Source organism: Pyrus communis, chromosome 16 (assembly GCF_041283825.1).
Source record: "Pyrus communis isolate YQ-2024b chromosome 16, ASM4128382v1, whole genome shotgun sequence".
Lineage (NCBI taxonomy): Eukaryota > Viridiplantae > Streptophyta > Magnoliopsida > Rosales > Rosaceae > Pyrus > Pyrus communis.
In genome coordinates, this window is record NC_142580.1 from 5,812,035 (window position 1) to 5,833,693 (window position 21,659).

Below are 21,659 nucleotides of genomic sequence, written 5' to 3' on the forward strand. Positions count from 1 at the left end.
TTAGTTCTGGACCCTGGCTGCGAACCCACCCATAAACTCAGGGTATTGAAACATGTTATCCATTCCCATGGAGTGATCTGCGCCGCCGCCCATCTGGAAGTTGAACGGCACGTGATCGTTGTAGACCGGTACTGCCTGTGGCTGTGACACTTGCTGTTGGTGATGATCCATTAGTCCGTTGAGACTGTTTCCTTGCTGCTGCTGCGGCTGAGGCAGCGGCAGCAGCTCGTGGAAATTGTAACAAACATTTACCTGACTCTGCTCATTTTTTGAGTACCCTCCGACTGTCCTCGTTGAAGACCCGTCAAAGCAAGCCGTTTGAATGGAACTGGAAGGATGGCCGTAGTCTTGAGTCGATATGGGATCGTCGTTTGATGATTTTTTGGTGGGTTTTGGGAAGAAGCGATGGATCACCTCCTCTAACAGCCCGGAATACGCCGGCTCCGTGGGGAAGAAGTCTGAGGAGTAGTCGTGTTGATAGTCGTGGGAGGTGGGTTTTGTGGGAGGAGGTGAAGTAATATCTATGAAGGGAAGAGTTGTAGTAGTAGAAGTAGGAGCAGTAGCCATGGAAGAAGATGAACCAATAGGGAACTTAGTACTTCCGGAGATGTTGGTTTCATGGCGTTGACCGTAAGAGGTGGTGTTGACCAAAGATGCTGAAGAAGAGCCGTTGATATTGTACGGAAACTGGTTATTGTAAACGGGAGATGGGTTTGGTGAGGAATATTTCATGAAATTCTGGAGGAAAGGCATGTTGAAAGATGTTGCAGCAGGAGTGGGGGCGCCGCCGTAGCCGTCGTTCTGATTAGGAGATGGATACTGCGAGAACGGTACGGAATTCCAACTAGGAGAGTGGTTGGCGCCACCGTAGCCGTTACGGGTTTTGGCAGACGGGTGAGAGTGCTTGTGGAAGCTGAAATGAGGGAAAGGATGGTCAGCGACGACGTCGGTAGGCGGGGAAGAAGAGTAGACGAAGTTGGTCCGCGCCTTGACACCGCGCATGGCACGAGCGGCGCAGTCGTAGGCGCAGGCGGCTTCCTCTGCCGTGTCGAAGGTCCCAAGCCAGCGTCGTTCTTTGGACTGCGGGTCTCTGATCTCCGCCGCGTAACGACCCCAAGGCCTGCGTCGCACGCCGCGGTATCTCATTGCGCCCGAGGCAGCGGCTGCCGCCGTGTCTCTCAGCGCGCGCTTGTTGGTGGCGGCGGTTGTTGACTTGCTTGGAGGGTCAGTGATCAAGTCGGGTTCGGATGCATGAGAGAACCCGTTCATTCTTCTAAACGCTTCTTCCATTTCCTTTTTGTGAGAGAGAAATGGGGTTCTGTGAACTTTTGTGCGTTGGGTTTGTTGATGATGATGGGTTGGAAGAGCACTGTGGGGGTATATTTATAGCTGGAGATCAAGTGAGGACCTGGAAACTGACTGATTTTAAATTCTCATTCCATTTTATGCATCTAGAAAGTTATATTATATTTATTGCGTATACAGATTAAAATAGTTTTACCAATTATTATTTGACTCGGATACAGTAAAACATTACTCATGTTGTAGATAGAGAGACGAGAAGGAAAATACAGGAGAAATTCAATCGTGATTTCCTTCTTATTAAATTAGAGGAGTATGATTTACTTTAAAAAATATTCAACTGTTGCGGTATAAAATATTAACTCAGAAAGGGTCATTTTCATAATAAAATAATATTTACACCAACTCGCATATTATGATGGTGAAAAATAAAAAAACTACTTTTACAATTTATTTGTATTATCATATGTATTATTTTTCTAATAACGATAAAACTTACATGTGTTAAAAATTGTACTTCTATTAAAAAATAGTATAAACAAGGATACAAATACGTGTTACATGATTTATTCATGTGGAAATGCAACACAAAACTCGAAAAAGAAGAATCGGTAGGGGTGGGTTTTTAATTTTCAGAGTTAAATTCTAACGACTAGGATGTCCTACTGGCCCAACCATCTCTGACTTAAGAGGGTCAAGATCATTTCCTCAATCTAATGTTCCTATTTTTATTTCATTTTCTTGGGGCGATAGTATTTATTTTCTTTTGCAATTTAATTAAAGTATGTCTATCATTTGTTAGATCTTACCCATTTTTCAAAAGTAAATAAATGAAAATAATGGTCAATAAATGTTGGCACAGCTTGCTGTATAGTTTACAAAGTGCTTTTTTTCTCACTACCATTTATTGTGGTGTATACTCATTACCTTATTTATCATCATTAGATAAGTTTGAATTTTAAAATTTGTCTATATCCACTACTTTAATCTCGAAATTCAAACACATCTAACAGTGATAAATAGAATGATGAATATGCACTACAATAAATAATGGTGAACAAAAATACTTCCATAATTTACATTGGTGTAGCAGAAAGTGGCGGAACAACCTCTTTAATTACTCAGAAGCAAAACGTATCGACATAGTTAACTTCTTTGAGTAGAAATTTCAACCCAGAAGTTGTTGGATGAAAATCGTCGTAAAATAGAACCAACCACCTACAATCTGGTTAGAAAACAATTAGAGGATTGATCAAAGTGGATATTTAGCTTTTGAACAAAAAATTTGTAAGTTTTTTTTTTGAATTTGTAATATAGAGCAATGATTTTTAGATACCATTATTACAACTTTTTATTCTTATTTGCCAGATAAAACTTTTTTATTTTGATCGGAAGTTCTAACCAGGTTACTCAAAATATCCACGTTACCTGAAATTTATGGAGTAGTTTTCATCTGCGTGGGCATTTCCTGCGACAACTGAGAGCAACATAATAGGATTCTCTTCTATTTTATTTTCCTTCTTTTCTCTTCCTTTTTTTTTTGAACGATCATGATTAAGGTACATCAATATTTTATATTAATTTTTTATAAAAAAATAAAAATAAAATAGAAAATATGAAAGACGAAAAACAGAAAAAATTGTAAAAAGGAAGGAAGATAATCTTAACCGAGAGCAACAACTGGGAAAGGATATTATCTTTCGGCAATTTCGAAGAGCAGAGAAGAAAAGTGGATGGGGTGGAAGTAAGAATTATTATATATTTCTTTGCCAGTAAATATAAAGTGGAAGTAAGAATATGACTGATGTAGATTGGAGATTTAATGCTATTGGAGTAAATTAGAGGTTTCTTTTCAACCTCCAATTTTTTATTTTTCAATTAAAAAACTGGAAACACTACCAAAACAAAGGAAAAAACAAAAAACCAAACGAAACAACATTTCTGAAAATGGTTATAAACATCCACACGTCTCCATCCAAGAGGCAATGGAATGGACCCGGATCACCTCCGGACCCAATAAATCTGAGCATAAAGATTAAATGATCCGAATGGTTGAAATTTGATTCAATGGTTATAAACAGAAATTTTTTTTAAAATTATAATAATTGTAACCGTTAGATCAAATTTCAACAATTTAAATCATTTAATCTGTAAACTCAGATTTATTGGGTTCAGAAGGGATTCGGTTCCCAATGGAACCACGAAAGAGCCTGGAGTTTTGGACAAGTATATGCAGGTCGCGGCTGCCAGCTTTTTAGTTTTTTAATAAACTAATCGAAACGAATTACGAGAAGGATAAACATATACAAAGTGGTTTTACTATCTGAGTAAGATTCTCTTCCTTCTTTTATTTTTTCCCACATATTACTTTTTGTTTTATTGTTTCTATAAAAAAATCAACATAAGATGTTAATATAACTAAACCGTAACTATTCAAATAAATAAAAAAAAAGGGCAAGAGATTAGGAGAGAAGAGAATTCCCTTATTTTATTATCACTAATTAAACCTTACAAATCGTACGTACTTGTCGTGTTTATGTCATTTTCATGTCTTAATAACTGTGAAACTGATTTTTGCAAGTTGTCCCGAGAACAAGAGTTCCTTCCCTCCTTCCTTCCCTGTCCGCTGTGATTAACATTCTGAATGATTACACTGGCGGCGCTCAGAAGTTGTTCCTCCTACTTTGGTTTTTGCTATTTTTTTTTATGGCTTCATGCTGGCAAATTTTTCCATATTTGCAGTTTCAAATTTATTAGTGTGATGAGTTAGGGTTTGAAAACCAAGGATTTTAATGGTCACATGGACTTGTCTCATGGTTAGGGTTTTTTATATGTTCTTTTTGAAAGGGTTTGTTATTAGACCTTTTGTTAGGTTCTGTTTGGTTGTAAGATGGAGACTTAAAGTTGTTTGTGTTTTAGTCAGAAGAGAAGACAAGGAAAGAAGGTTAAATTTCCACGAACCCAAATGCTCTCCTTAATTTATTGCATATCTTTAACTTAATTCATTATTTACAATTACAAGTATTTGCTCTGACTTAAAAATCAGTACATCTCTTTGTTCACACGTGTGTGAATACTTCACTTTAAAGAAAATATTTGTGTCTATCAATTATCTATTGTCCTACTTTCTTGTTCGCTCAATAGTAATTGACGTAATTTATTGTACATATTTCATAATAAAAAAGAACATTAGTTGTTATCGAAATTATTTAAAGATGAGAATTTTAATGAAAAGCTTTTAGTACTTTTTATTTTAACGAAAAATTATATTTTTATACTAAAATGTCAATCCCAGTACTATTCATTTTACTCTTTATTTTGTCATTATCGTTAAAACTTAAAGTTTTCAAGTCATTTTCATTAGTTTTCCTTTCAAAGATCTTCTTCCAAAAAATAAAAAAACAATCAATTTGGCAATCCATTAGGTTTTGTTTAATGTATAGAATAAATCAAGGGCTTGTGCAACAAATAACATTAATTTGCAAGAACAACCGTCCATTTGTTTGAATTTATAGAGACTAGACAATCAATAATTTGATTAACTTTTTTGCATAAATAATTTTTAATGATGATTATACATTAATTATGGTTAAAATATGTAATTCACATTTAGATGCACAAGGTGTGCCCAAGAGGTGGATGCAAGTATATTATTCTTAATTTAACTGCACAAATGTCATAATCAAAATATTTCATTTCTTAATCGTTATTTAAGTATCATTTTTTAGCAAATCCTTGTCCGAGCAAATAAACGTGTCTAGAAACAATTAACATTTCATGATGAACAGATCATTTTAATACATATGAATAAATTATGGCCGTCAGTTTGTTTGATTTTGTGCTCACACATCTTTAAATGTTTTTAAGGAAATGAACGATTTGAATTATGACATTTCTACAAGTGAAATATGTCAATCAAAATTAGATGTACAATGAGGTACACCCGTGCGATGGATGCAAGTATTACCCAGCTGAAAATAGGCACAGATAAGGTACAACTTCTTTCTTCCCAATGTAATTAACTTTAATACATATTGGGCATGTTCCGTTCAAGATTATACGTGCCCTTCTTGGTTTTTCCAAACATGGGATATCCTAGAACACCGAAAGAAATGAGGCAAGGACGAAGGGCGCCAAACAAACCGTTAGTCTGACGAAGAAACCTTGGGGGTTTAGCCAAGGGAATCCATCGGGAAAGTAACCAGTTCATGCTCAGCAAGTTTTGCAAACTATTAATTAATTAGGTACCAATAATTCGAATATATAGGTTGAGATACTTAATTTCAGTCTCAGTTATTAGTGGATAGATAATTTTCCAGCACGGGTGACTGTTCATGTGTGAATCACCTTCAGGACCGACCTCGTTATAGAAGGCAGTTAATGATTTGGTTAATTAAATCAATTTACAGTCTCGTTATTGCACCCGTTGCCCATTGAGTATATATAGGGAGGCTGTTCCGTATGAACCACAACAGTGTGTAACAGTATAAGGTTATTTTGTACAATACATGCAAAAATAAACCATGTTTAACTTGAAAAGGGATCTAGCGTTTAACTCGCCAAAGGGGGTTGATTGAGTTGGTGAGGTCTTTGTCTTGTGCGTTGCTCCATGAAGGTGCGATTTCGCTACATAAATCCATACCAATGACCATTGATAGTTAAGTGTCATCGTAAGTTCCATGGCTCGAGATTAAGAGTATGCGGTAATGCTGGTAGTGATAATAACAAATCTTCCCTAAACTTTTTTTAGTCTGGGAATGTAGATAGGCCCCTCTCTGACTTATATTCTATGTTTGCTAATTTTTTTTGTTAACAAAAAAAAAAAAAATATTTGGCTCATGTCCACAATTAAATTGTATATTTAACTGCATTACTTAATTATATATTTTGTATCAATATTGGCATTACACCTTTGCCAACAGTTTAGATCACTGGGTTTGAATTTAAGAAAACGTTGTCCATCATGAATCAATACCGAATGACAGTATGAACACATCCACGTCAATCTGGTTCATGTCAAACCAGGGAGGATGTACGTCTTGTATATGATCATCTCGCAAGTCGCAAGAAAAATTATCTCTGTTAATGTTCACATACGCTATGATCATCTGAACATATTTTGTCATGCAATGCTCATAAATATCTGGGATTTTATCAAAAATACTAGTGGCTCCCTTGTTTTAGACGGTCACTTCAGGGTACGTGACTAAAATATTATAAACCCTAGCTAGCATACGATATGATATGTGCATTGCCTCATGAACATGAAAACTCACCGACCCAAAAGAAAATAAATATTATTATTACTAGTACATCAGAGAGAGAGAGAGAGAGAGAGAGGGGGGGGGGGGTGGTTTCAGAGAGCGGGTAACCGACGGTGAAGGGCTTTTAATTAAAGAGAGATGAGAAGGGCGGAGACGCCAAACCAGAAAAAGAGAGGAGCAGCAAAGATTTTAACGACAAGGAGATCGAAGACTGTCAGTCAGAAGGGGCAACAGAATCAATGGAAAGTAATTTAAGCAGCTTTGTTCTTTTTTGTTTGCAGTTGTTGGATGGATGGTAAATGAGAAGCCCAGAGACTCTGTCCTTTTTCTTCTTCCATATATCATCGAAAGGAATGTCAAAATATTACTAAAATAATGTTTTATAATTGAGCTTCTCAAGGATCAAGGTTTTGTTGGTTGTGGACTTGGAGAATTGGAGTGGTAAGGAATGTCTTGAAATTCATTTCATCAAATATCTCATCCTCTCATTCTTTTTACTTCTTTCAAATTCCTTACTCAGAAAAAGCTCTACTCGCTGGAAAATCTTAAATGATTTCATTATTTTTACTGTCTCTCAGAATATTGTCTATGGGTGCAACAGTTGCGGTAAATTCATTGCACTGTAGTACAGTATTCACCACAAGTTATTTACAGGTAGTATAAATACGTAAGACTTTTTAACTGTGAAATTGTTATTGCCATTTCAAATTTTCATTCTACACTCCAAATTTTTTATATTTAGAAAAAAAAATATACTTGTGAGAAGTGTAGAATGAGATTTTTAGAGTATCAATAACATTTTCCTTTAACTAAAATAGTTACTGAAATTCGCATAACTTCTTATTTTGGTTTTTGAGATTTAAAATTAATATAATTGAATTCTGAATTTATCCATCATAAATTATTTTGATCATTATATTAAAAATCTATTAAAATTAAATTACAAAAATACTCTCAATTTTTGTCAAATCATTTTGACCCATTGTTGATTAAATTGAGAGTATTTTTGTTAGTTTCCTGTTATTTAATAAAGATTTTTCACGGAATGATCAAAATGATTGACGGTAGACAACACTAGTACAAAAAATACTTTGGGTGACGTAGGTCCTTCGTCGCGCAAAGTCAAAAAAACGTCGCGCAAAAATTTGCGTGACGAACCTTCGTCGCGCGACAAGCGTCGCGCCACGCCTGTGAAAGAAGGTTTTGCACGACGAAGAAGTTACATGCGTCACGCAAAGTGTCTTTGCGTGACGTAGTAACATGCGTCACGCAAAGTGTGTTGGCGTGACGTAGTAACATGCGCCACGCAAAGTGGGTTGGCGTGACGGAGGATGCGTCACGCAAAGTGTGTTAGCACTAGTAAAAAAACTTTGCATGACGTAGGACCTTCGTCGCTCAAAGTCAGAAAATGCCGCGCAAACATTAGCCCAACGAACCTTCGTCGCGCATCTATCGTCGCGCCAAGGCAGTGAAGGCAGGGTTTGCGCAACGAAGGAGTGACCTACGTCGCGCAAAGTGCTTTTACAAAGAATTTGTTTATTTAATTTTTAATAAATATTGTAATTAAATTCTAAACAATAATTAATAAACCAAGAAAAAGTATTTAATTATAAAATATATGAAAATGTACATACAAGATGTCCCAACAAAAAGGAAAAAACTACAAGTTTTCTAGGTTTAATACATCATACTACTGGGTATCGGCTGGGCGAAGTGGCTGGGAAGTCGAAGATGGAGCAAGATCAGGTGCTGGCATCGAGATTTGGAGGCTGGACATTGCTAAGGCCTGAACAATCATATTCATCCTCTCGTCCTGGGCCCTAATGTGCTCGTTCTGGGCCTCAAGCTGACCTTTAGGGTTGTCACTTCCTCCTTCAGGGAATTGACCTCTCCTGTGGATGATCTGAAAGAGGAAGCACCCGTCTCACGAACCCCCACCTTCCCCATACATCGAACAACCTTGCCATGACGAAAAGAGCTTCGAACCAAGGCAGCACGATTGATTAAAAAGAGTCAAATTGTAATTGTAACACATATGTAATATGCACTATTTTAAATGCATTTTCTCGAACTAATAAGGAGACACATGCAGAGATAAGAAAGGAAATGTTCAGTTATTACGTAAATATATAGAGCTATATATATATATATATATATCGAGCATTGCCAACAAACAGCAGTACAGTAATGGAGTCCGAGAAAATGGTTTTTGTAAGCAATAAGGCCACTCCAACAGCAATTGTAAATAATGGTTAAATATCACATCTCCCAGACTCCCTCGGTCTTATCCAAAATCATATCACAGCTGCATCCATGATACTCACAAGTATAATTGTGCACATTCTTAACTAAGTTTACAACTCAAACACTCATTAATTATGTGGCAGTTAACTAAATGATATTTACTCATATAGCTTCAGCCTGAATTAGAAATATATAGAGCTAGTTGATTGCAATTAAAAGAGTGTAGAAGAAAAAAAATTGTGCCAAAAGCTTATTTGTTTTGTTCTGTTCGTATCTTTGTTAGTGCCAAAAGCTTATTTGTTTTGCAATTAAAATGAGAATTTGATGATGTTAGAGAAAATTTAAACATTCATAGAGCAAATTCAACAGACCCCAAATCATATCCAAATCAAGAAAGCAAAATGATATCCAAATTTCTCTAAACAATCGCAACTTGTTCTTTCCAACAGACAAATTGGGTGCAGAGGCAAAATTTTCAAAGCATAGCATAGAAAAGTACCTCCTTTAGAATTAAAGAAATTTGAAAGGCAGCAGAAGTTTAGTTCAATTGTTGCCGGCTTTGGAAAAGTTAAATACAGAAAGCGCTTTCTGCAGAAGTTCGAATCCAGTCCATTGTTCAACCATGTTGCAACTGCAAAACATAGATAGGAATCCCACAGCAGATTGACATGGACGCCTATGAAGCAATGTAAGCAAATATCAAGAATTCGATGCAAAATCACGAAAAACTAGTAAGCAAACCATTATAACATTGAAACTAAGCAAACAATTACTGCGTTGGGTTGGCACAGTTCAACAGCTACACATTTGGGTATAGATTAAAGCAAATTATAAATGCAAAATCGAAATTGAACACTATATTTGGGTGAAAAATCACCTGGGTTCTAAAATATAGTTGAATTTCAGACCAAATTGACAAAAAATATATCCAGATATCAACTTAACCAACAAAACCGGGAACTAAGATGCCCAAAGTTCAAGGTTTTCAAGCGGATTATGATATCAATTTTCAATTTCTACTAATAAATTAAACAAAGAAACATTATTTACTATAACATCAACAGTTAAGTAGGAATTAAATGGATGAATCAAGTATCAGAATATTACATGTATTAAAGCTCAAAGTGCATGAACTTCCAATATGGATCAAACGATTCAAATCCCATATGTGGAAAACTAGGACTGAACAAAACCCATGTAGTGAAATTTTGTAATAGGGAGGACAGACTAAGGATTCATGCTTTTAAGGTTCTTCGAGAAAACCCACCACAGAGATCATTAAATAGCTAAAACCCAGTTCTGGAAATATGAAATGGAATATTTATAGTATGAGAAGATGGGGTTTCCTGAATAGGGTTTTAGGGGATTGGGATTAGAAAAGTGGGAATCTCTACTGTGCTAAATATGGATTGCGGTTCCAGTGAGAAGTAGAGGACTTGTATTATACATCTGTATGTATGAATTTAAAATAAAAGATTAGAGAATACAGATACAGAAACAGAGAAGAGAGAAGAGATATGGAGGAGTGTAGAGTTGGTGATGGGCTAGAGGTCGTACCTGCAAGTCAAACTCATTTCTTTCGAGTTGGTGCTGGGATTCCTACCCTCACAAATGCTCACAAATCCTAAACCCTATCAAATCAGAACCTCAAACCCTATCAACTGAACAAAATCAACAGACCCACATAACATCAAACCTACACAAATCCGAAACCCTATCGAATCAGAACCAACCTCCAAAATCAGAAACCCTTACCTTGATTTTAGGGTTCACGGGAAAAAGAGAGGAAGATATGAGTGAGAGGGAGATTTGGGGTCTAAGGGGAAAGAAAGAGGGAGAGGGTTGAAGATTTAGAGGAGGAGCATCAGAAGTTCCTTGAAGCCTTGAAATTGTACGGCCAAGGTTGGCGTCGAATAGAAGGTATAAGCTCAGTGCCTCGTAACTTTGTCTAGATTCTGGGTTCATGGGAAAGAAAGAGGGAGGAGGAGGGTTCAAGATTTTGTCCAAATTTGGAAAATTGAAAAGAAGCGCCTATTTTTCACTATTGCACCGCCAAAATTATCACAACTTGCGCGACGTAGGTGTATAATTTGACGTCGCGCAAAGTGGTTTTGCGCGACGACCACATTAAGGCCTCGCGCAAAGTATTTTTTTTTAAATTATTATAAAAATTACTAAAAATGTGACTTTCTTCTTTTCAAATTCAAATTTGTTTTAGTAAGCCCCACAATAATATATTTTTCTAACAAAAAACCCACAATAATTTTTTTTACATATATATCATTCAATTTCTTAAGTGCTATAAGTACAAAATAAATAAATTAAAATCCACTTAGTAAATATATATACCATTGAACTTGATGGGAAACGCATTGTACGAAACTAGTTTCAAAGATCCAACCGTCAAACTTGTTTGTATATACTTTGAGATCACATACACCAAAAATCGCAAAAAACAAACATGCAGAGATCAAGTAATGGGACAAAACTTTTCGACGGTTATAAACGAAAAAACACGATTTAACGGTTATTTTAACTCCGATTTTGATGATTTTTTACAGCTACACTCTTTGATCCTATATGAATACAATAAACTAATTCGATTGCCAATTTAAAATATTTACACAAGTGGTTACCACAAAATCTTATGTTATACTTAATGAAAGTATAAATAAACTCCAAGTGTTAGTGAATCTAATGTTTTGATGGGATACGCATTATACGAAACTAGTTTCAACGATCCAACCGTCAAACTTGTTTGTATATGCATCGAGATCGCATACACCAAAAATCACAAAAAACAAACATGCAGAGATCAAGTAACGGGACAAACCTTTTCGACGGCTATAAATGAAAAATCATGATTTAACGGTTATTTTAACTCCAATTTTGATGATTTTTTTACAGCTACACTCCTTGATCCTATATGAATACAATGAACTAATTCGATCGTCAATTTAAAATATTTACAAAAGTGGATACCACAAAATCTTGTGTTATACTTAATGAAAATATAAATAAACTCCAATTGTTAGTGAATCTAATGTTTTGCTGAGATACGCATTGTACGAAACTAGTTTCAACAATCCAACCGTCAAACTTGTTTGTATATGCTTCGAGATCGTGTATGCCAAAAATCACAAAAAACAAACATGTAAAGATCAAGTAACGGGACAAACCTTTTCGACGGCTATAAATGAAAAATCACGATTTAACGGTTATTTTAACTCCGATTTTGATGATTTTTTACAGCTACACTCTTTAACCCTATATGAATACAATGAACTAATTCGATTGTCAATTTAAAACATTTACACAAGTGGATGCCACAAGAACTCCAAAAAAAAAAAAAAAAAAAAAAAAAAAAAAGACTTTACGCGACATAGGCACCATTGCGTCGCGCAAAGTGTCTTTTTTTTTGTTGATGCTTATGAGTACAAAATAAATAAATGAAAATGTACTTAGTAAATACATATACCATTGATTTTGATGGGAAAATTCATTGTATGAAATTAGTTTCAACGATCCAACCGTTAAACTTGTTTGTATAGCTTCGAGATCGTATCAGCAAAAAATTGCAAAAAAAAAAAAACATTCAATGATCAAGTAACGGGACAAAACTTTTCGACAGTTATAAATGAAAAATCACGATTTAACGGTTATTTTAACTCTGATTTTGATGATTTTTTACAGTTATACTCTTTAACCCTATATAAATACAATGAACTAATTCGATTATCAATTTAAAACATTTACACAAGTGGATACCACAAAAGAAAAAAGCAATCCAAGAACCCGCTCACCGAAAAAAAAAAAAAACTTTGCGCGACGAAGGTGCTTCTGCGTCACGCAAAATGTCTTTGCGCGACATAGTTATACCTACGTCGCGCAAACTTTTTTTTTCTTTCTTTTTTTTTAACCTTGTTGCGTATGAGTACAAAATATTTGTTCATGTTTTTCTACTAGTGTGGCGTGACGTAAGATGCGTCACGCAAAGTGTGTTGGCGTCACTCAAAGACACTTTGCGTGACACATACCTACATCACGCAAACCCACTTTGCGTGACCTATGGAACTTTTTCGTCGCGCAAACTTTTTATATTTTAATTTTTTTTTAATTTTTTTGACAAAAATATTTTGGATTTATTAATATTTTTGATTTAATTTTTAATAAATATTGTAATTATTCTAAACAATAAACAATAAACCAAGAAAAAATTTAATTATAAACCATATGAAAATGTGCATACAAGATGTCTAAACAAAAAAAGAAAAAACTACAACAAGTAGTCTTCTAGGTTTGAAAACTACTGGGTATCGGGTAGGTGAGGTGGCTGGGAGGTCGAAGGTGGAGTAAGATCAGGTGCTGGCAGCTGGATTTGGAGACCGGACACCACTAAGGCTTGTACAATCATACTCATTTGCGCCCTCATCTGTTCGTTCTCAGCTCTCATCTGCTCGTTCTCCGCCTTTATATGCTCGCTCTGGGCCCTCATCTGCTCACTTTGGGCCTTTATCTGCTCGTCCTGGGCTGCAAGCTGACCTTTTAGGGTTGTCACTTCCTCCTTCAGGGCGTTGACCTCTCCTGTGGTCGATTTGGAAGAAGAGGCACCCGTCTCACGAACTTGCGCCTTCCCCATACCCCGAACAACCTTGCCATGACGACGACCGTACTTTTGATCCAGGACCTCAGTCATGATCTGAAAACCTACATCCTCGGGTAAAGTGACGTCCTCCATCGGGGTTTCCGAGGGAAGTTGCGATGTTGCTTCTTGGAGAACAGCATCGCCCTTTTCCACCATAGTAGCCTGTAATAATAAAGAAAAAACGTATAATGGTTAATAACAAAATATAAATAATATTTGAACGATTCATAAATATAAGAATAATAACAATTACATCTACTTACATGAAGCTACTCAGCGATCTCATTGCCAGGTCGAACGTAAACGTCCTTGAACACGTCGATCTCTGGGAACTTAGAACCCTCCTAAAAAAAAAAAACCATTAGGAAAATTTTATTAATCAATAATAAAAAATAAATTGTATAAAATTTCAAAATGAATCATAAATTACTTACTTGTATTAAAATTGGAAGATGATATTGAGTTTCTACAAGGATTTAATAAGAGAATCATAGCCATTGTTTATCTACATAAGTATGGCATATGCTCACAAAAATCAACCCGCTCATTATTGAACTAAAACCTATTGTCTTAGCATTGAGAATTTAATAGTGATGATAAGATTAGCTTTGAAGATCATGGCTTTTGTAGGTTTTCTATATAATTCTTAGTTGCAACACATTGCATTTACCCTCAATTCAACCGTATAGCACAAATTAAGGAAATTTCAAGGGGAAACCAACATTTCTTACAATTTCTTCTATGTAAATATATAAGTTAACCTCGATAAAGTATTCAAATGAAGCCCAAACAAGTCTTCAACAATATATCTACAATCTCACTCCTTTTAATAGGTAAAATTAATAAAGATTACTTCAAAATTCAATCTCACAAAACTCCACCATTACCAAAAAAGGGCACAGCAAGTAAGCAAAGGTACATATACAAAAATCCCATATGCAATATGAAAAAAATACCTTCAAATTCGTTCTTCAATGATAATTGTATACAAAAATCCTGTACAAAACAAGTTTAGTAGTTTTAGTTTGAATTCTCAATTCAAAGTTGCATATACAAAATCAAATTGCTTATCGGATACAAATAGATTAAGGAATGGAGAGAATTGGAGAACGTTTAGAACAGAGATGGGGGAGGGAGAGGTAGCTGCTGCAACTAGTTTGCAGTTTCTACCACCCAAACTGACTAAGTAAAGGAAAAAAAAGTCGTTGACTTTGCGCGACGTATGTGGCGTCGCGCAAAACAGCTTTGCGCTTTTGCGTGACGCCACATACGTCACGCAAAGATGTTTTGCGCGACGTAAGTGCACGTGCGTCGCGCAAAGCTGTTTTGCGCGACTCACGTAGCCCTGCGTCACGCAAAGTCAACAGAAAAAGCGGTAAAGCTTACTTGCTTTAGCGCCAAAATCTTGCGGGACGCACAAAACGTCGCGCAAATGGCCTTTGCGCGACGAAGATTGGCGTCGCGCAATACCGTTTTGCGCGACGCCAATCTGCGTCGCGCAAAGTGCAGTCGCGCAAAGGCCATTTGCGCGACGTTTTGTGTTTAACGTCACGCAAACATACTTTGCGCGACTCATTTAGCTGCGTCGCGCAAGGTTTCGTCGCGCAAACATGTTTTTGTACTAGTGCAAACTCAAAGACCAGTCCTATTTATTTCAAATCTCAAGAACCAAAGTAAGGAATTATGACAATCTCAATAATTATTTGGCTAAAAAGTAAATATGCAATCTCTCAACATTTTTGGCTAAAAAGTAAATATGTAATCTCTCAACATTACTTTATGCAAAAGTTTACATAAATTGAATAATTTTTCTCTTTCGATATTTGGGTGATTTGTGAACTATGCTTTAAAGGCTTCAAGCTCATTTTATATTTTGTAAATAAAAAGAAGCTAATTTTATGTTTGTCTAATTAATCGTCAAGTAATTTTCCATTTTATGTTAGACACATACGAGCAAATACATGACAAAAATGAGATAGAAAAAACTGTACATAAGTTGAAACTTTAAAATCTAAAAAATATTTAAGTTGTTTTCATGTTCAAGATCTTGTCCCCTCTCTCCCTTCGTCTTTCATTTTCACTATATATACTTATTACATATCTCAAGTATAAACAGTAAAAATTAGAAATAAAACACGAATTATAATAAAACCAACTCTTTTAAGAATGAAAGAACGATGAGATTTAGGCAAAAATACAAAACATCTTTTTGTGGAGAAAAACTTGTGTGGGACTTGGCTTGCCACTGGATTTCGTTGAGTGGCACTACAATCCACTCAAAACTCGTCACGTGGTAAGTCTTAAATATATTCTTTTATCATTCCTTTATATAAAATATCATTCTTTTATATTTAAAAATTTTATAATTATTTTTTTAACTAATTAATATATTATATATATTAATGTTATGTTTCCTTTTTTATTTCTTTCCCCCTATATTTTTTCTTCCCAAATCCACCCCACCCCCCCCCCCCCGGGGCAACTTTGTTTTGCCGTAGATCTTAGGTTTCAGTACTCTCACCCCTTTCTTTCTTTCCCAGTTTCGTTTCTTTCTTTTTTTTTTTTTTTTTTTTAAAAAGTTCTACACCCACTCCAATTTTATCATGGAAAGCAACTAAGAATCTGTAAGTTTTCTTTCTTTCTTTATACAATAGTTGCTTTGATCATGTGACATGAATAACCCACATATATAGATGTAGTAGGGTTATTTTCTTTTCTTTTAATTGGGGGTTTTTGGGTTCGGGTGAGGTTTTTTGGATTTTTTATATTTATAATATGAATTAGGGTATCCTCTATGTTTGCTACCTTCTTTATTATGAGTCTTTAATTAATATATTAGTCTAATCTTTGACTTTTTTTTTTTCAATTGATAGGTTGCTGCTGAGGCAATGGAGTTTGAAGAAGATCTGAAAATTGGAATGGTGGTGCATTCAGACGCTAAAGCTTACAGATACTTGGCTGCTTTCCATGATAAACTTGGAGTGGGTGCATAACTTTATTTTATTTTATTTAAAGAAAGAAAGAAAGGGGAGGGAGTCCTATGACCTACGGCAAAACAAAGTGTGGGGGGGGGGGATTTGGGAAGAAATAAAAAATAAGGGGAAAGAAATAAAAAAGGAAACATAACATTAATATATATAATATATTAATTAGTTAAAAAAATAATTATAAAATTTTTAAATATAAAAGAATGATAAAAGAATATATTTAAGACTTGCCACTTCAGGGGAGGGGATCTGGGAAGAAAAAAAATAAGGGGAAAGAAATAAAAAAGGAAACATAACATTAATATATATAATATATTAATTAGTTAAAAAAATAATTATAAAAATTTTAAATATAAAAGAATAATAAAAGAATATATTTAAGATTTGCCACGTGGCAAGTTTTAAGTGGATTGTAGTGCCATTCAGCGAAGTCTAGTGGCAAGCCAAGTCCCATACAAGTTTTTCTCCTTTTTGTGAGTGATGTAGATAAACAAACTAGCTATATAACAATATGTAACTCATTTGCATCTACATTGTAAATTAAAGAAGCTTGTTAAACATAAGGAAATACCTTTTGAACATGCAGTGTTACATACTTTAATATATCTGCTTATATATATAAGCCCTTTATGCAAAGGGATCCTCATTTTTTGAAAAAAAAAAAAAAGGGATTAGGTGTAAGGCCCACTCCACATCAAACTTTAACAATCCGAATTATCTATTTTGTAAATCTTGATTCATAGATCATTCTTGCAAAAATTCAATTCAATCCGAAAACATTTATATATTTAATTATTAAAATAAAATTTCATTATTTTTTATATAACAAAGTATTCATTAATTTTTTTAAACTCAATTAAATGTCTTAAATATTTCCGATTTGGTTAATATTTTGCAATGATGTTCTATAATGTGCAACTCTAAAAATAGATGGTTCGAATTGTTAAAGTTCGACGTGGTGTAAACCCTACAACTAATCCTTATTTTTATAATACAAATAAGGATCCCTTCCTTTAAAGGATCCCTCTGCTTAGAATGTTTTGTTGTTGGATGTAATTTTACATCACATCTCTTGATGAGTGGTCTTGAAGGTGGGGTGTGGGAGGCCATGAATATGAGCACGAATATCAAAACATGAAAATATTACATCAATTCAATGGGATGGAACTAAATATTATGATGCCACAGAGAAATTTTGTTCATTGTGAAGCCGAAATTCCAAGAGCTTCGATTCATAGAAAACACAACCACCCACACCCACCTGCCCTGTTCTCCAGAAAAAGGGAAAAAAAAGAGGTTTGTGCCCCTGAGAATTAACAATGAAGTGAATAATGAATGACATTGGTTACAGATATATACGGTTGACACTGTTGGGATTGCCGGGAATGAATCAGAAGGAACAGGAAGGCAGAAGTGCAGGGATCCGAGCACAACACAGCACCACCCTCTCTTCATCTCATGGCTTTCATTGAAAAGGTAGTGCTAGGAAGATTATGTACTAAAATTAAATTTTATAGACTATATAATGTGAATGATGATAGTTGAATTTTTTTTTTTAACTATTAAAGAAAAATTCCAATTATTATTACCACATAACGTGGTTTACAAAATAATAAAATATAATCTACCATATGATCTTCTTACCATTTTCCTTTGTTAATATAGTCTAAAATATAGTCTCCTCGATCCACTCATTTTTCAAAAACTTTCCTTTCTTTCCTTTTTCCTAGCTCAAAGGTCCACTCTTAGAGAAAAATTTTAGTATTGCGAGAACACATTCCGCTACACCAAATATCATAATTTAAGTGATTAATTTTTTTTTTCAAGTATCCAACCATTTGTATTACAACATTTGGTGCACTGAGCCGTATTCCTATCATACTAAAAAAAATTCCGACACACTGAAAATCTCTTTTACCCTTGAGTTTTATTATTTTTTTAATATTTAATTGCTGAACAATTGTATATAACTTTAAAGAGTTACTGTTTATTTTACCATAATAATGACTCTTTGCGGTTAGGCTACGGCAAGCAAAAGCTTGCATGCATGATGCATACCCCACCCACGCCTCCTCTAATTCCTCTTTCGCGGATTTTGCTTTTTTACGGGTTTTACTACCGATACTGCTCCAAGTCCACCCTGTCTCTGTTCTATTTTCTGCTGCTTGCTTTTGTTGGGTGGTGGCATTATAAACCCGTCACCAGTTTGGTGACATTACTGTGCGAATGCCACTTACAATCCCATTCTTTTTGGTCGAAGTTACAATCCCTTCCTATATTATAAAACTCTGGTTCTCATCTCACAACATCTTACATTCTCATTGTAATTTGGTTGATTTGTTTTATACAAGTGGATATTTAAAGTTTGATCGATAAATTATATAATTTCGATCATAAAACACAATTACAGAAAAAAATATAAAATAAAATGAAAATATTTGAATGAATATGTTGCTAGCATCCCCTGATTACCATTGATCCAACTTGCCAATGAATTCTCACATTGCTTGATTGTAATCTATTTATGTTCATTCTGTAATATTCTGTCACTACTTTCCTTTGGTCACAATCTTCTGGCATACTTTTGGTTTGCAATTCAATTACTGAAAATATAGAAGCAATTACGAACTGGTTCTGACATATTATAATTAGCAAGTAAAAAATTAATAAACGCCAAGTCTGCCCAATCAAAACGACTGTAGCCGGTAATAACGAAAGAAAGGGTGGAATTTCAAGATTCATGGCCATGCATGCATGCAACATTCCAAAACCCTAACGAGAGATCAAAGATTCAAATGGAGAAAAATCTGTCTCCTTTTCCATTGGGACTTGGTTAATTTGGTTGGGTATCTGTTTCATAGCACTTTCTGTGTCTATACCTATTCCAGATCCAACTATGTGTAGGTAAACCCTACAATTCTAAAGTTTAAACCCTAAATTCTTAAGACATCTTTAATCATGGAGAGCTAAGTTCAGCCCTCTGAAAATTAATATTTTAAATATTATTTATTTTTTTAAATATGATTTTAGGTTAAATTTTTTATCATCAACCATATGCACGGCATTTTTTTTTTCTCTTTCATATTTTTTATTTTTTGTAGCTGAACTTAGCCAGATTTTTTTTGCCCAATTCTTTTTAGCTCTTTAGTTATACTCATTCTGTCAATTTTAAGGCTAAATATATGGTCATTAGCCTTTGACTAAGATGGCTATGCATGCAGGTTATGTACCTCAACTTTGAACAGACATTATATATGATCACTGTTTTGACCGTCGCAATTGGTACGTGTGCAACGCGTGGCATTATCTCTGTGGTCCGTGTTGTCCTTTTTGGACCCTTTATTTTGCCTGATATAACTATTTATAGGAATTGGATCTGCTCCGGATTTTAGATCATCTCCAACCAAAGGGTCCAGAGGACCAGAATATCAAAAATAGCCCGAAAACTGTCTTCAACCGAGGGTTATGCCAAAGGGTTTGTGGGCCCCACTAGACAAAAAAGGGTCAAAGGGCCAATCGGCTGGCCCAACTCAGCCAGCCAGCCAGGGGTAGGCCAGAATTTTCATTATTCATGTCGGTAATATCCGATAGCATTGTACTTATTCCTGCCGGTTATAGCTGACAAAAATGGTAGGCCAAAATTTCAAATACAACGGCTAGCTGACGTCAGCTAGCCGTTACTTTTGAATTTTTTTTTCTTTTTTACATTTTTTTTTTTACAAAATTTTTAATTTTTTTTTTAATTCTATTTTTTCCTATAACTTCGTAAGCTATTATACAACATTACATTAAATTAAGTAATATGAAAGAACATTAAACAATATGAAATAACAACATTAAACAACATTTTTAAATTTAAGGTGTTGTAGTTTTTAACAACATGAAACATTTGTAGTTTTTAAATTTAAATAATAAATTATATTGGGCTCTATGACCCTTTGGACCTCAGTTGGAGATGATTTTTTGTGACAGGGCTAAAACGAGCCTTATGGCTCTTTGGCCCTCGATTGGAGATAGAGGCAAATATGGTCATGTACTGTTCATTAAAATATTAATATCTTGGAGGGCCAGAGGGCTAAAACGAGCCATCGGGCCCTCGTTCGGTTGGAGATGGTCTTAGTGTCCGGAGCATAAGAATCAATTCATCTAGACTAGAAAAATAAGTTAATGAAGACCATTAAATTCAATTTGTGTGGTCCGAGATTAATTGATCCTTAGGCGTGTCGAGAACGGATCCAACTCCTCATTTCTAGCCATACAGCAGGTCATCCTTTACAACTCTTACAAAAATAACGAATACAACCGAAAGCAAATCTTGAATTTGACGATAAAAAAAATCTTAAAAGGACAAAGAATTTTAATCCTTTACTCACAAGGAAATCAATAAAAATAACATAACAACAAAATAATTCTACAACCAATCGTTTTATTTAATTTCAGTAGTGGGCAAAGACTTGATCATATATAAAATTATTATATTCGAACACATAAAATAGACTAATTGGTTAAGTTTGTTATAGATCATACAACATATATTACTATTCATTTTTGTCTTATTATCTATAAAAAAAACAATATAAAATGTTGACGTGGCTTAACCGTGACCACACAAAACAGGAGGTACGGGAGGGCAGACAATCCTTGTCCTGTTGCAAGATAGTCCATGTGATAAAAAAAAACCAAGATTTAAGCCCTTATGGTAAAGTTTGTTAGGATTTATGCTTAAAATTAAAAATTCTGTAAACTTTCGGTTAATTATTAGCACGTGAACCAGCCCCACGTGCTAACAATTAATAGAAAATTCTATTTTTGCCTAATATGTGTACGGAGAGTTCCGTTTTAGCCTAATATATGTGGTTCATGTGCTAATAATTAACAAAAAGTTGACAAATTTTTTAATTTTGGGCATAAGTCCTAACAAACTTCACCATAGGGGCTTAAATCCTTTTTTTTTTATTTTTTATCACGTGGGTTATCTTCTAACTACCATGTCACCGTAGGGACTAATAATCCAATTAGGCATGTATAAATAATGAGACATGTATTTGTCACTTCTATCTCTATAATTTCCAAATTATGTATTGTTTTATTAAATTTATAACTTATGTATTTGTTTTTATTAATATATCTTAATATGAGACGTATATATGTCAATTTTATCGTAAAGTTGTGAATGTAAAAATAATTTTGGCCAATATAAACCGATGAAGAAGTCAT

At 34.7% G+C, this 21,659-nt stretch overlaps 1 protein-coding gene and 1 long non-coding RNA gene across 2 annotated transcripts; both read right to left on the reverse strand.

Annotated features, from left to right (window-relative positions):
• LOC137730757 (uncharacterized) lies at positions 1-1,333 on the reverse strand. Its single transcript, XM_068469717.2, has one exon. The coding sequence runs from the start codon at positions 1,288-1,290 to the stop codon at positions 1-3; it is 1,290 nt and encodes a 429-aa protein (XP_068325818.2). The 5' UTR covers positions 1,291-1,333.
• Positions 1,334-13,012: 11,679 nt separating this feature from the next.
• Positions 13,013-13,858, reverse strand: LOC148689867 (uncharacterized). The gene is made up of 2 exons (XR_015957969.1): positions 13,719-13,858; positions 13,013-13,617 (listed from the first exon to the last, which is right to left on the reverse strand). It is a non-coding gene; the product is annotated as an uncharacterized LOC148689867 (long non-coding RNA).
• Positions 13,859-21,659: the final 7,801 nt, after the last annotated feature.

What these genes read in the sequence shown, in the direction of transcription:
- LOC137730757 (XM_068469717.2), bottom strand. Translation starts at nt 1,290, where the DNA reads ATGGAAGAAGCGTTTAGAAGAATGAACGGGTTCTCTCATGCATCCGAA.